Source organism: Fusarium verticillioides, chromosome 10 (genome assembly GCF_000149555.1).
Source record: "Fusarium verticillioides 7600 chromosome 10, whole genome shotgun sequence".
Taxonomy (NCBI): Eukaryota; Fungi; Ascomycota; class Sordariomycetes; order Hypocreales; family Nectriaceae; genus Fusarium; species Fusarium verticillioides.
This window is the reverse complement of record NC_031684.1, coordinates 1,508,128-1,522,749: the sequence shown is the minus strand read 5'-3', so window position 1 is coordinate 1,522,749 and position 14,622 is coordinate 1,508,128. Positions and strand designations below refer to the sequence as shown.

Sequence of the window (14,622 nt, the reverse complement as noted above, 5' to 3'; positions counted from 1 at the left end):
TTATCATTCATGACGGGTCTGATGGTCTTGGTGCGGAGATGATGATTCCCCCGTTCCTCCCCACCACGATTCTCCAAAAATTGCTCCGTTGGGAAGTTGGATCCATTCAACGGCTAGGATGCACTTTCTGTATGTGGGAAAGCGTAACGCAGAAGTGAGAATGACTGATGATAAGGTGCGTATTGGGAAAGGATCGTCTTTGTCTGTCCCGCTTATCGTAGTCGAGATATGCTCGGTTCCGACATCGTGGGGAATATCATGTGCGATAAGCTACGATCACTCAAAGGGCGGAGCTAAAGCGCGTAATTACATACTATTGGTGGTTGCAAAGACCTATCAAAAGACAAGGATGCTCAGTGAAGCTCGTGTTCAACTTCATTCCGCTTGACGGTTTATCTTCCGCCTATAGTCCCTCGGGGGCCTCTCAACCTTATCAAAGTGAGTCTGCTGGCCATGGAAAACAGGGCTTATACTTTTGCTGCAAAACAACACTCCCCTCGGGAAACTCTCTTTGGGCGAGATCAATAGGCTTTGCATCGCCTGGAACCGTCCAAGAGCTGACTAACCCAACTGGCTCGGCAGCATCCTCCCTCAGCCTAACTACCTTATCCGGACGAGGCGAGAAGTCATTCAACAGCTCAGGATCGGTGCTCTCTTCGAATTCTCCTGGTTCAGCAACGATCCAGACATGTTGGTGGGGTTGCTGATACTCAAAGTCAGGGCCGCCGCAATCCTCCGGGTCGGGCTGATAAAAGTCGTTGGTGAGGGGTAATTCCACCGAGCAATTGTCAAGACCTTCCTCGATGCTCGATTTGGCCGTGATGTAGAATATATAGTTGATGGCCAAACACTCGGTCTGGATGAGGATCTTCATAACAACATCTGTGCTCTCAGCCACGCCGTCGTTAGCCTGGTCTTCAGTGGCGAACTGGTCAATGTACCAGACTGCGCGTCTGCTCTTGGCTTCCTCGTCAACGACGATGAATGGATCTGTGTTGCCAGCTTCGGTTTCTTTTGCACGCATGTATTGATGCGATTTGCCTAAATAATCGTCTGGTGCATGCATAATTTTGATTTGCATCAAGGGAGCGGATTTGTAGTATGCGCCACGCTCAAACCTTGACTTGAAAGCTTTCAGCTCATCATTTGTGAATGGAGTGGTAAGATAGCATTTGAAGCAATTGCCATGTTGGTTGGGTGGTAAATAAACCATTTTGGCGATCTTCAAAATGACGTGTCAAGCATACTCTGTTCAAAGAAAAAGAGAAAATGTGGCATTTTTACCCAACAACTTAGTTGAGGCAGTGGAAGCGCTAAAGCGAGTTCTGCCTAGAGTACGGGCATGATGGTGTCGTAGGATCAGCGGCACAGCCACGTATTCAACATTGCCCAGGCGTTATTAGTCTCGTTCATCATATGTGAGAATAAAAGCATATCCTGCTTACTTGTCGCTACATACTTGGCTATCTAAGTTATAGCATATCTAGGCAAAGGTTCCTGGCTGAGGACCAAAGAAGGTTCCATTGGGGACTTTGAGGCGAGTGCAGGTCTCAGCCTCACAACCACTGTCTGCACTGTTGCCGATCCAATTGATCGACGCGCCATGGTAACTCACAGCGAAAAAGATGACCACCGCAGCGAGAGCAATTCCAGTCTGCCAGGCTGCCGAAAGCACATAGTTGTACTTTCCCCAGAACCGAAGGTATCTCTTGCGAACGATAACCCAAGAGATCCAGCCTGGAATAACAGCCGGCCAGACGTAAGCCAGGTTGTATGGAGACCAAATGTGGCCACCACTGAAGATGACGACGGGGTGAAGCTTTGTAAGCCAGTGCGTCTTGGGAAGCTTGCGGGTGGCGTAGTAGTAGACGACGGGAAAGGCCAGTCCGACTGGGAATGCAGCGAGGAGGGCGGTGTACATGCCGCCCTCTCCAAAGACTCTTTGAGGGGCGAGAGAGCCAAAGAGTACAGCGGCGGTGAAGTAAGACTCGACACCGGGGCATGTGAAGCGATCCTTTTGGTTAGGCTGACAGATGTCGCGGATGTTGAGGATCTGGAAGTTCATGACTGCGGTACAAACAAACGCGGAGACAATAGCTATTGGCAGTCAGTTGGGGTCAATAAAGAAGTCCTGAAGTGTTACTTACTGGCAACTGTCTGACACCAGAAAGTTTGGCGCTGAGGAATCTTGAGGTAGTGACCAAGCTTCAGATCATTGGCGAAATCGAGAGCATGAGCGACTGTCACATATCCAAAGCCTTTGAAGAAGTTCATCTACTAATTTTAGATGCGAACATTAAAGCCTTGGTGGTCGGATACTTACTGCCAAGGCATTACCAGGCTGCCATGCTCCTCCGATGAACTCAGCAAGGACATTGAACTCAACCTCGATGCCGGTAGTGGCAAAGATGATTCCAGTTGGAATAGTGAAGAGGATAGCAAGAGCAAGACCGAAGAAGACGGTGCCGACACTGGTGTTGGTGGGCCATCCTGCTACAGAAGCAATACCGAAAGCAACTCCAACGATCTACATTGTATTAGTCAACGTCACTATGTTTCTCCAAAGAACTTACGTTGAGTATGAGGTACCACCACTCTGGCACCTCGGTGTACTGCTCCATCAGCTTTGTGTGAACATCCTTGAACTCGTTGATCTTGCTGTTCTTTTTGAAGCTTTCCCAGAGCGACACGAAACCAAGTTTGATGTCGTTCCAGTGATACAGAGCAGCATAAGAGATGATGGCGCTATACACGGCGAAGAAGTAGATGCTATTCGTGTCAGTGACATGCAGATTACAAGTTCAAGATAAGAGCTCACTAGTATGTGATGGATGAAGCCGCGATGTAGACCTGACTATAAGCCTGATACTTCTCTACGTCGAGTAATCCACGATCATCCAAGATAGATGATACGTTGTACTTGGCACCAGTATGGTCGAACATGGTGTTTGTGTTGATGGGAAGATATCCGGTGTTGTACGTGTTGTTCCAGTACATCGCAATGATAGTAATTCCACCCAACAAGGCACCAAGAAACATGTTGACAGTGACATGAAAGGGGACCAGTAGAGGATCAATATAGTAGGTAGCAACGTTCCAGTCAAATGTAGGAAGAGGGTTAAAACCGAGGCCTTTGGTTACACCAGTGATAGCTGTAAGGGTGAAGTTGTTGGGCGAGATCCATGCCATCCAGTTGAAGAGAGACAAGGCAGTAGCGATAAAGTCGGGGAACCAGAACCAGACGAACATGGCGGCGAAAGAGAGCATGAAGAAGCGATATCGGGACATGCTGTACATTTTCTTGAAAGGACCAAGCACGCTTGCGTTTCCAGATTCTGCAGCGGTCAGTCAATCTTACATACTAGATCTGCAGCTTCCAATGACTTACCATTGTGTAGACTCTGGTTGAGGGCTATGGTTGCTAGGGAGCGAGGCCAGATGCAGAAGGATGGGTAGACTAAGAAACGTCGCGCCAACCCAGCAAGACCGAAGCCCAGCAAATTCATAGCCAGCTATCCCGGTTAGTCAAGCTCAGTGAGTTTTTCACAATTCTACTCACTGAGAGGCAGATCTGAAACCCAAAGTCTGCAGCAAATGGCAAGTCAAAGTACTTCTTCAACCAACTAGTAAAAATGATATATCGCGAATGCGGCAAACTTGTCGAGACATTCGCCATGATAGAGATCAGCATGTGCTCCTTCTGATTGAACTTTCCAGGATTGAGCTGCAACTTCTGGCCAAACAGCGTGAACTCGCCAACAGGAAGCCATTTCTCCCAAGCTTTACCCAGCGGAAACGAGAGGAGTTGGATGACTGGCGCTTGAAGTCGGATAGTCGGTTGTCGCACTGAGAACAGTTGATTCACGAAGCTCTGTACGATCACGAAGAACAAGCCAATAGTCCAGGCTCGAATGGTTCCAGCTGGTGTCGATGGGTCGTCCTTGTTGCTTACTACGGCGCGGACTTCTGCGTAGGGTGAGTTGATGGTGACGAGTGAAATCTCAGTCTTGATGTCTGAGATGAGATCTGCGTGGTTCTGGGGATTGGCGAAGATGTCTTCGTTACTAAGAAACTCTTGAATGCGGATGATGGATTCTGAGCTGAAGTTTGGGTCGTGCTCATGAAGGTAAATCAGGTTTTCAGCGCGCTGGATCGATGTTAGCGACTATCAAGGGCCAGCATTGATTCTTCTCACCTTTCTTGCCTCATCCAAGTCCATCGTACGCGCATGCTCTTCTGCTTCGATAATTTCCTCTGCTGTAGCACCCAAAATCTGAGCTCTTCCAATTACGGGCTCATTCTTGAGAGACCCTGTAGAGACAACATCCCCCTCTCTCTTGTCCGTAGCTTGAATGTCGCTACCTGTGACGACCTTTTCAGAATTAGAGGCCATTTCTGTGTTGGATTGCGATGGTTCGGCAGATGCGCCTTGAGAGTCAGAAGATTGGGGAACCATCTTATAAAAGGCGTTGCAGATCTGGTCGGACGAGGCCAATCACGACGCAGTTGTCGTACAGCACGTTCTTCTTGGCGAGTGGTCTGAATGGAGTAATTGCGCACGACAAGCGTCTATGCTCACGGGCTCAATGTCTATGTTTGTCCTGGTTGGGTCGTATGGGGCCGTGTGGGTTGTCGGGCCGGTGATGGAGCAGCTAAGAGATACAATTAATAACAGGATCCAGATGCTCAGGGTTTTTCTGCAAGGACTTCTTCCAAGGGTCTATTACTTCTCCAGAGGATGGTAGATCAATCTTCATCATCGTTGACGCAATAGAAAGCATTGGGAAGGCCACATAAGTCTCGTGATGTTTATTGACCACCAAAACAACAATTTCCAGAACAACAAAGTTTTGTGTTGATACACAAAGCAGCTTGTGGCGCGAACTACCACTGAACGTCATGAATATCAGCCACACGAAAGCTTTTTTCTTGTGGATTTCCTATCAGGGATCACTGGGAAACGACATGCTGAACTCAAATTGCGTGCTCACGAGGTGGATGCGTATCATTTTCGGGCCGCGATATTTCTCCATCGTATAAACTTTTTGAACTATCGCGCCTTCGGATCCTTGTTGTGAGCGATCGGTTTCGGTTTTTCCCTTACGTATATCCTTGCAGCCGGGTACCAAAGAACGTGTTTTCGGGAAATGGGCGACAACACCAACTGCGCTATGCTACTCTATATCCCATTCCTTCCAGATTGTACTCAACCACTCCTTGATCTTGACTCTCTGCCCCCCGATACGTTGACCATCAACAATTTCGCCTCCCATCATGACAGTCCCATCACGCAGACCTGTGCTCTCTCTCAAGTTCCACCGCGGAACATGAAGCCACTTATGGCTTGCATCACAAGCCAACATCTTTGATGTGCCTTGTTGAAGCAGCGGTAAACAGTTTTGACAAAACGGAGTGTCCCAGCAGTATTTACAGATGTTGATGTCAGTCTCAAAATCCCAGGTCCTTCCGCAATTTCCGTTACAATAGTATCGCCAGTTGATCACAATATCGCCGTAAGTGATCTCATACGGCTGGTTTGGCCCATTTCCATCCTCCGCAGCAGGTCGTTTCTGGACCAGAAGCGAGTAGATCCTTTCATAGGACTCAGTTATGGCGGCATTCTCATCCTTGTCATGTTCCAGATGGGTTCGTCGTTGCAACTCTTCCAGGACAGCCGTGTACCTGATCGGGGCGGCATCACTCGGTGAGAACTTCTCTTTCACAAACTCAAGAAGCTCCGTTGCGGCGAATTTATCCTCACCCCGAATCTCACCAAGCCTCATTTCGACCGTCTTTTCTATCGGTCCTGTAAGCTCAAAGGCGATAAGAGCATTAATGTCATCCCCTGTATGAAGTAGACACTGGAACAAGACGAAATATGCATCTGCATCATTCTCGTCCGTATCGTCAGATAGCATCTCATGAGCTGTAAGCATTTTCTTGCGGAAATGCGCTCTTGCTGCGGTAAGGTTTCCTTGCAGGACTTCGTAGGCTCCCATGTAAGACTCGGCTGGGGACACCCGGTTGTCGTCGTACGAGATTCTGTGGCCGACAGTGATCTCACCAAACTTTCCAAAAGCTGAGGCCTCGGTGTTTTCTGTCGTTGCTTCTTTGAAGTAATGGCGCACTATACCATTGATGACTTGGCCGCCCAACCACATCCATTTCCACTGGACGTAAGTGCCGGTCTCTTCAATAACCTTTCTCGCATCAGAATGGCATTCCTCCCAAAGTCTAACCGCAGAGGCGAGTGGATCCTCATCGGCTTCTTTTCCGTAATAATAGAGTGCAAAACCCTTGTAGAGCCGAAGGGCGCTCTTCTCGAACAGCAGCTCTCTGTCAGCTGCGAGCTGGATAGCTTCGTCCATGGCGCTTAGAACCATCCCGAGCATCCCATCGCGCGAATCGGTTAGCGAGAGCATACTGGTGAAGTACCTTTCGTAAGTTTCTTCCTCCGCTGCCATGAGTAGAAGTGTAGAACCTAGGCGGCTTATACCGCAATCTGTAGACATCTTATGACTCATAGATTCAACAAGGTCTAATGTACGGTCATTAGACTGCGATGTAAGGCTGGCTTCCAGCACGCGGTAATATGTCTCGTCAGCTTGACTCGCCTCTAGAGCCTTTTCGTAGTAGATAGTTGCTTGGTCCGGCTCCTTTAGTTCAAAGTACCATTTTCCAAGATCCATGTTCAATGCCCAGATTGCGCCAGAGTAAGACTCTTTCACATCGGAGAGAGCCTCCAACGCCTTCTTCTGTGATGCGCAGGCGTCTTTCAGTTTTCCTGCTTGATAATATGCTTGTGCTAGACCTTTGTAACACGTCCATGACACTCCAGGCATCTTAGTTGCCTTCAAGAACATCGCTATCGCATAATCGAACTCATCGACCTTTCTGGCAGTCTCACCAATTCTCTCGTACCACAAAGATTGCTCTTCCGTAACTTGAAGTATGCACTTGCTCCAGCGCTCTGCCTTGTCAAGAAGCAAAGTCTCTTCATCTGTGCTCAAAATCACAAGCGATTCGTCGGACGCATTTGAATCTCCCTCGGAAACTTCCTAGTATGATGTTAGTCAAAGAAAGCTAGACACATGCCTGAACAAGGATTCATTCTAGACTTACTAATGAGAGATACCGGATGAGAGACCTATATGCTTCACAAGGGTCATTCCCGCGGCTTTTGAGCCATCTGTGGCCCACTTCACGGGCCATAGAGGAGAGTAAAGCACGGTGGGGACTCGGACTTGAGATAACCTTGTCCAGCCAATCCATTTGATATATCCCGAAATGTCCAGTAACATCAGGATCCTGTAGCCATGTCAGAAGTGTCGAGATTTGCGTCGTGTCGCCGAACAGAGGAAAATCAACGAAGTGGTTCCAATGCCTCCTGATGATGGTGCCTTGGCCGAGGATGTCGAAAAGCATACTGCCAATTTCTTTCTTTGCTGCATTATCGACTTTGTAATCACTTTCTGGGTTGTTTAGTTCCTTCAAATGTTTATGAAGGTTCCAGACTAGATATCTTCCCAGACTTTCAGTCCTATCATCTGGCTTCTTTATCAAGAAACTTATGGCCTGCATCACTATCGCTAAGTGTGCGTCGTACCCGTTCACCCTGATTTCGCCCTTAGTCTGAGTAACCTGTCCAGCTAGTGGCTCAAACTCGAACTTGTCAACCACTGACTTTTGGAATAAGGTCCAAAGGAAGTTCTGCACCGTTGTAATGTCGCCCTTTGTGATGGTGATGGTCGCTGTTATCCTTGGGGTGTCGTCATCGACGCATTGTAGTTGCTTTGGGTCCTTGATTACCAAGGATAGGAGATCGCGCCGAACAGTGATCTGCCCATCGACCTCAAAAAGTCTAGAATATTTCCCTTGTAGTTTCTTCGCCAGCTTCTGAAGTGGAGTTGATCCGAACCGAAGGAACTTAGTAGGTCAGCATCTATGTCTTCAGAAATTCCAGACAGCAAACTCACAAGCGCTGCCTCCAGTTGATCGACACTAAGCCACTCAAAACCATAGACTACCCAGATCAACAGCTCATTTATCTCATCAATGTTCTGTGGGGATAGTTGCTCTTGAAGCTCGGCAACAACATTTTTCGAAATCGCCTCTCGGCCCCAGTCAGACTCTGTTAACAGATCATCTAGTTCTGACTCCTGTCCGCCTGAATCTACCAGGTCCTTAATTCTATCCAGTGCTGACTGGACTTTGAAAAAACTTCCGCCTGCCATCTCTATCAGTTTCTCGTTGATTTTCTGACGGCTTGTTTCGTCCTTCGAGTCGTTGCCCTGGAAGATATCGTATTTGCGCATCGCCCTCTTGATATACGATTCAATGTCTGAACTGTTGGACTTCGCTATATTGATTGTTGGAGATTCGAAACCTCCGAGTGATTTGACTGCGTCACCTTTGCCACTAACCAGGAGCCGAATCCCTCTCCTATCGCTTTCTGCAGCATGTGAGTGGCTAGCTTCTTTGATAACAGAAAATAACTGCGTGCCGGCATCGGCATGCATCTTCGAAAGTTTTTCCACTCCATCGAATATGAAGTAGTACGTCGTATCTCCACGTGGTTGTCCAATCTTCAGGTCCTTCCACAACGATTCACAGCTCACATCAGTGAAGTAAGTGCCATTATCTTTCTCTTCACAGATGGAGGCTATGCTCTTGGCAAGTGCCATGTCTTGCTCCGCCAGTTGTAAAGCAATATGCTTCAGGGCTGTTCGAGCTGGCGTCGGATCACCCTTATCAGCTTTATCTGATAGTGAAGGGAAGAAATACCAGGCCAGGAGAACTCTGGAAGACCGTTCTGTCGGTGTCTTGTATCTGGCTTTGAGTTTCTGGACAATCGTTGAAACGGTAGTAGATCTCCCGGTGTTCTTTTCGCCAAGTAGCAGTAGTAGAGGTCGTGCCCCGGCAGCATCTGCGTCAGCCCAAGAAGTATACGCTTCCTCGTCATCAAGCCAGCTCCCGCTATTCTCGACCCTGGAGTCGCACAGTCTCTTGAACATGTCTCTGCTGACCTCAAGGTCTTTTTCATCAATACCAAGCTTTTCTTTTATCTTAGACAAGTATGCCTTCTTCGTCGTGTCCTGTGCTCGCTTGGTCTCTGCCTGCTGCAACGTGGTGATCTTGCTGGCAATCTCTTCGGTCCACTTTCCAGTCTCGAAGACCTTTGCGAGGATAATGGATACTTCGTGTCTGCTTTCCAGAGCAACTTCTAATGTCAAAGTCGCCTCGACTGACTGTTGTCCATGAATGGCCTGTCTAAATTTCCTCAACTCAACGCTGAGCCCTGAGTCATCGTCAAGCAACGCCTTCTTGACGTTGGACTTGAACTTGCTCCATTTGCTATTAGGGTCTTTGAGTGTTATGACCAAGGCGCAAATATCGACTAGACTGATCATGGTGATATGAATTGCACGAGTCAAGTCGGTATCAATCTTCCTGAACTGCTCGATGCGCTCATAGATCCTAAATTGGCTCAGAGACGGTGCGACAACGGCAAAAACTTCGTCAATTGCTTCATGGAAGTCTCGTATCTTCTTGGGGGCTTCCAGAAGTATACTCATGGCGTTAAACACCACACTTGCCGGTTGGAAAACCTGTTCAAGTGTCAATGGCTTGTAGGTTCAATCGAATCGAATGAAATTACCACGCTAGCACCTTGTGCAGCTATGCCACCGAGGAGTTTTAGGCATTCAAGGATATTCAGGCCTATGTCCTTTTTATGTTTCAGTGTACTTGCGGCGTCACTATTTGTATTCGGATCATCTCGCGATTCTATCTGTTTTCGCACGTCGTCTATTGTCATTGGAGGCTTTCGGTTGAGGCCTTTTCCGGTACGAGCCAGAAATCGCTCAGCTGCTTCGTCCCATAACTGCTGCATGGTTAAATCATCTGTGCCTGATGAAGCCATGATGCAAGATGATGCTGTTGGGCTTCAGCGATTGAAAGGATGAAAGCTATGGGCTCAAGGGAGCAGGGGAAAAACTAGAAAGCGAGATATTCCTTGAACGAGTGACTTTCATCTATACACTGTCTTTTATAAGCTTACCAAGACATCAGATCTGGTTGTCCCCAACTTGCATGGTTGTATGGTCGTTTTATGTTATGAGGGAAATTTCTTGCCTTTAGCCTCAAAGCCCGCAACCCTCCACGCAACCAGACAGCAACCAGGCTTCTCCATTTCTGTTAAATGCATTCAGCTCAAACCAGGTAATATGCTGCACCTGATGAGGAGTTATTACGCAAAATAGTGACAGCCTGGTTCGGCTTACCTGAATGGGTAGTCTGAGCCGTCAGCTGACTATCTTATTCCCTGTAGGTGCATGACTTCGCGCAAGTTGTTACTGGGGTCCAATTCAATGTTTTTCACTTCTCATTTTAGGGCTCTTGAATCCTGGAAGCGTTGGTTCTTCGAGCGAGACTTGAACTAATTTGACCAGTTGAGTTGACTTGAAAGCAGTTTTCCGACCAACATTCATATGATACAAATCCACTCGAGATGTTGTATATAAGTTCAATTCCAATTCATAACTGTGACTGAGGTATCTGCGCTAAATCCAACATGATAACAAATAACCGAGAACGCCATTTTGACACAAAACTTCAGTAGCCAGCCGAGTCTCACAAAATGCTTTCCCAATCCTGCGCCGGAGTATAAAAACCATGCCTCATCACTCACAGATCCCGGTGGCATGTATAACGTCGAGATCGAGCCCAAGAAAACGAAACATTAGAGAAATACCACTGGTAGAAAGAAAGTTTAAGCCGTGCTGAACGCATGCTCATGCATGGCGGGAACATGAACACGGTTTAACGATTTAAGAAAATTGCGACATTCGCGCGATATCCCTTTGAAGAAGAAAAGAGCGACTTCGGGCTTGACGTTTGGCGTAGAGAAGACCGCAGACGTTGCAGAGAGTATGAGATCCGAAAGGGCCTTCACGCCACACTGGAGTCTCTTTGATGAAGCATGATGTGCAGCACGGAGTGGGCTCATGTGTTCTTGGTGACTTCTGCTTTTTTTTCGTTAGAATGAAAAAAAAGGACATTCTGGTGGAAATGAATGACATACCGAATGTCGCCTCAGCCTGTTACGCCACGTGCGGGCTTCATAGGTATCCTTTAGACTGGCTCTAGTAGACCTTGAGCGGATTGAACGTGCCGACGTGGCGGGTGATCTGACGGATGAAGTGCGAGAAGCAACCTTCAATTGGAGATGAGTGTCTCTCCCTGGCTTCGCAGCCAAGGGACTCGGAATAGCTGCATTTTGAAACAAAGCGACCTCACAAAGAGGTAGACCATTCCGTTGCACGTCCTGGATGCTAGGTCGGATCTGGAAGAAGTTAGTCTGCGAGACCGGCAACGGGTCAACAAAAACGTGTTAGTGAGAGGGAAACTCACTTGTCGAGGAGATTTTCTCAGTGAAAGTAAGGAATATCGTCGGGGCGGGAAAAGGCTAGATTCCGGGGGATCAACGGGACAAGGATGGTGAGCACGATCTCTTCGGCGCCGAATTGGCTTTGCCGTCTTGGCGAGTGTCTGCTGTCTGTGCTTCATGATGGAACAGGAAATGGACGCGTTTGAGAAGGGGGGCAGTTGAAGGGGGGGAGGGAAATCCGATCTCGAGGTTCAAGGGAGAGGTTAGGGATCGAGGCGGTACTAATACCCCTCTGAGGCGCTTGCTAAAGTTAGAGCGAAAATTGCCCCAGAAGAACCCTTGTAGATCACTGTGCGATTGAGTCTGGACTGTGCAGGGACCCTGATTCAGGGTCCATCCGCGGATCCGGAGGAAACCTACCGAGTGGCTTCATGGCCCATTGGCAATCACCAACAAGACTGCATTTTCACAAACGGGGAAAAGGAAATCCGATGTCTCTCAGCATCCCAATTCACTCAGCCCTCCATCTCAACTTGGGCCAACAGTTTATCACACAGTTATCGCAACTGTCCAGCCAAAGTCAGCCCCTTGTTTACCTTTGCTTTTTCCCTCTCAAACCTTGAGACGTCTCACCCGCTCGGACACTATCCCTCGCAGCAACCTGGCGTGACAGTAAGCCCGTTTCCACAGTTCCTTGCATGGCGGCTTGGCTTCTGTACCGTGGCTGTCTACGATTGATAGATAAGACTGGTCCCCCCGTCCTGCTTGCATTGCAACCCTCATTTACCGACGCGTAAGCCACGGCGCGTTACTCCTCGCACCTACCTACTACATGCTAAACACAGGCCAAAACTGGGCGGAGGACTTGTTAGGTGTGTTGTATAGTGTAGTCTTTGCTGCAGGTCGCTTGCGCAGAGGATCAGATGGTCTGTTCTCACTGTGTCGATGTCCCCCCGCTTCAGAGTCGGCATTTGAGCTAAAAGGAGCTCATATCAGCCAATTGAGGGGTAAAAAGTCAGATGTCAGAGTTACCCTGAACTCCGCACCTCTCCGGATTCCGCTAAGGTCAGGTACTTCTGATGCCGAACTGAACTGGACAGGCGATGCGACGTCGTACTGTAGGATGGTAGCAAATCGAAATTCAAAGAACCGGAGGACAACTCCAGAGGTGATGTGAAATGTGTGATTGGTTATGTTTTCTGATGCGATCTTGACATCACAGTTGCTGTTGGGAGGGACCTTTGTTGATGAGCTGCCAGACAGTTTGCGATTGGATGCAATTAGCTTCTAGGCAACAGTGCTTTTGTGCTATGACCGGGAAAATTTGCTGAAATTGGTTTAGTGATTTTTTTATAAACTTAATTATTTGCTCCGAATACTCCTGATATCCAATGTTACCTGGTTTCCTGATCTCCAATGCGCCATATGTTTCTTTCATGATTATGACGCTCGAACGCTGCAATAAAAAAATGTGAATGCCTTCTCCCCTGCCCGTGCAGCACTTGCCAAGAGTGAGGGGCAGTGAGATATCCTTGAGGGCCCGTAGCATGTTATAAGAGGCGATGAGACTTGAATGGTCATCGCAGTCCCGATGAATGAGTACCCTCAGTTGATACCTTTGTCGACGACCACGACGACGCATCAAAAACAGAGTCGCATCCAAACTCCCTCTCCAATAAGAACGACCGGGCCTTTTCCTCCCTCTTAGCGTACAGCAATCCACAGACGTTGCAGAGGGTACGACGTCCCGATGGTCCAGACCTCCATTTCGGCGTCTCGGTTACATGGCAGAACTCGCATGACCTTGTATGATCCGACGCCTTGGGTGCTTTGTGCTCCCGCACGCAGGGACAGGAAATAGTAGCCTGCCGCGATGGTGATCGGCGTGTGGTGGAGTGGTGTTTATGCTTACTCCGCCAACCCTCGGTTCCGAGACTCTTGTACTTCCGCTTGGAGCCGCTGCTGCTCTTCCGCGGCGGCTCTGGCCCTGGCTCTGCGGTCTCAATACTACGCGCATATTGGCATGGCATGATGCTAAAGCTTGGCTTGAAAGCAGCAGGCTTGTGATCCTTAGCAAGCGTGGACGGGATCGTCGCGGTCTGGAATAAGGGGACTTCGCAAAGCGGCCGGCCGAAACGCTCGGAATCGAATTGGAAATCCTGGATCACGTGAGTAAGTACATTTTTGCGTTGACTCCCAGTGTAAGTTACCCACGTCCTGCTTGGTCGCAAGAATAGTAGTTCTGGGAATGACGGGGTTTTGCAGAGAGCAGGACATTGTGGTTTTGTAATCGGTTCCACCGCCTTTTACGGCCCCAAGGGGAGGCTTTGTTGGAGTTTCGATCTCGAGGGGAAGCCTTTCTTGCAGGCATCGTGGATATCTATATAATCTCCCCAGCGATCGGAAAACTGACGTTGATATGATGTAATCACTAACGCACAACTTCCCGAGAACCCTGACGGAGCATTTACCCTAAATGGTATAGGAATGCGGGTTCCCCTGACTGCTTATTCGGAGCGAGCTGGCTTTAACGGTTTAGTGTTTTGTGACAGCTGTTCTTGGTGTCGTATGATGGGATTCCTGTATCATTCTTATCACAATCCTGTGACATTTCAAAGGAATTTGTAAATGCCCCTTGAGTTATCCCCATGGAGAACTTTAACACTAGACTCAGTGTTTAGCGGTTTAATGTGTTATGATGTGCATTCGCGTGGGGCGAGAATAGTGCATTTTGTGGTGGAGCGAGGGGGGTTCAAGATTGTCCCCATCCAGCTGCCTTGATGCAGGTTCCACGCGCACGATCAGCAATAAATGATGCAGAAATAGAAGCAGTCTTATGACTCAGGATTCCTTCTAATTCTGATCTTTCTGATTATTGACTCCTTTTATTTTTTGTACAATTTTTTCTTCCTTTTTGACCATCGAAAGAGACGAGTATTGTTGAACCTTGAAGAGCGGGGACCCGGAAGTCAAACTCTGTTGCCTGATGACTGTGTCACACACCTGGAGCAAAAGCTCCGAGCCTTGGACTGTTTTCCGCAAACAAATAATGATTGGCCTATCATCAACCTGACCCGCATTTCACTCTACCTACCCTGCAATGATCAATTTCACGATGAAGGAGAATTGATTTGAGCTGCTTAGGCAGAGAGTCTTTTATCTTGAGCAACGCGTAACTGCCTATCCAAAGTAAACTCATTGTTCTCTTATCCAAAAAAGCATCAAAGTCAGTA

The 14,622-nt window shown here is 48.2% G+C and overlaps 6 protein-coding genes across 6 annotated transcripts; 1 reads left to right on the top strand and 5 right to left on the bottom strand.

The window, feature by feature from the left end:
* Positions 1–433: 433 nt before the first annotated feature.
* Positions 434–1,213, bottom strand: FVEG_08566 (hypothetical protein; the record flags this gene model as incomplete). The annotated part of the gene is made up of 1 exon (XM_018897457.1): positions 434–1,213. The coding sequence occupies one exon, from the start codon at positions 1,211–1,213 to the stop codon at positions 434–436; it is 780 nt and encodes a 259-aa protein (XP_018755112.1).
* A 270-nt stretch (positions 1,214–1,483) lies between these two features.
* FVEG_08567 (OPT family small oligopeptide transporter) lies at positions 1,484–4,456 on the bottom strand (the record flags this gene model as incomplete). Its single annotated transcript, XM_018897458.1, has 8 exons — positions 1,484–2,097; positions 2,148–2,274; positions 2,324–2,527; positions 2,574–2,769; positions 2,819–3,335; positions 3,389–3,512; positions 3,560–4,147; positions 4,196–4,456. 8 exons carry the CDS (start codon positions 4,454–4,456, stop codon positions 1,484–1,486), a joined length of 2,631 nt encoding a protein of 876 aa, XP_018755113.1.
* A 718-nt stretch (positions 4,457–5,174) lies between these two features.
* Positions 5,175–9,922, bottom strand: FVEG_08568 (hypothetical protein; the record flags this gene model as incomplete). Its single annotated transcript, XM_018897459.1, has 4 exons — positions 5,175–7,058; positions 7,123–7,926; positions 7,977–9,608; positions 9,659–9,922. 4 exons carry the CDS (start codon positions 9,920–9,922, stop codon positions 5,175–5,177), a joined length of 4,584 nt encoding a protein of 1,527 aa, XP_018755114.1.
* Positions 9,923–10,829: 907 nt separating this feature from the next.
* On the bottom strand, positions 10,830–11,568 carry FVEG_08569 (hypothetical protein; the record flags this gene model as incomplete). The annotated part of the gene is made up of 3 exons (XM_018897460.1): positions 10,830–11,024; positions 11,084–11,344; positions 11,413–11,568. 3 exons carry the CDS (start codon positions 11,566–11,568, stop codon positions 10,830–10,832), a joined length of 612 nt encoding a protein of 203 aa, XP_018755115.1.
* Positions 11,569–12,118: 550 nt separating this feature from the next.
* FVEG_16357 (hypothetical protein) lies at positions 12,119–12,858 on the top strand. Its single transcript, XM_018905604.1, has one exon. It carries the CDS (start codon positions 12,222–12,224, stop codon positions 12,564–12,566), a length of 345 nt encoding a protein of 114 aa, XP_018755116.1. The 5' UTR covers positions 12,119–12,221; the 3' UTR covers positions 12,567–12,858.
* Positions 12,859–12,966: 108 nt separating this feature from the next.
* Positions 12,967–13,666, bottom strand: FVEG_08570 (hypothetical protein; the record flags this gene model as incomplete). The annotated part of the gene is made up of 2 exons (XM_018897461.1): positions 12,967–13,548; positions 13,604–13,666. The coding sequence occupies 2 exons, from the start codon at positions 13,664–13,666 to the stop codon at positions 12,967–12,969; spliced, it is 645 nt and encodes a 214-aa protein (XP_018755117.1).
* Positions 13,667–14,622: the final 956 nt, after the last annotated feature.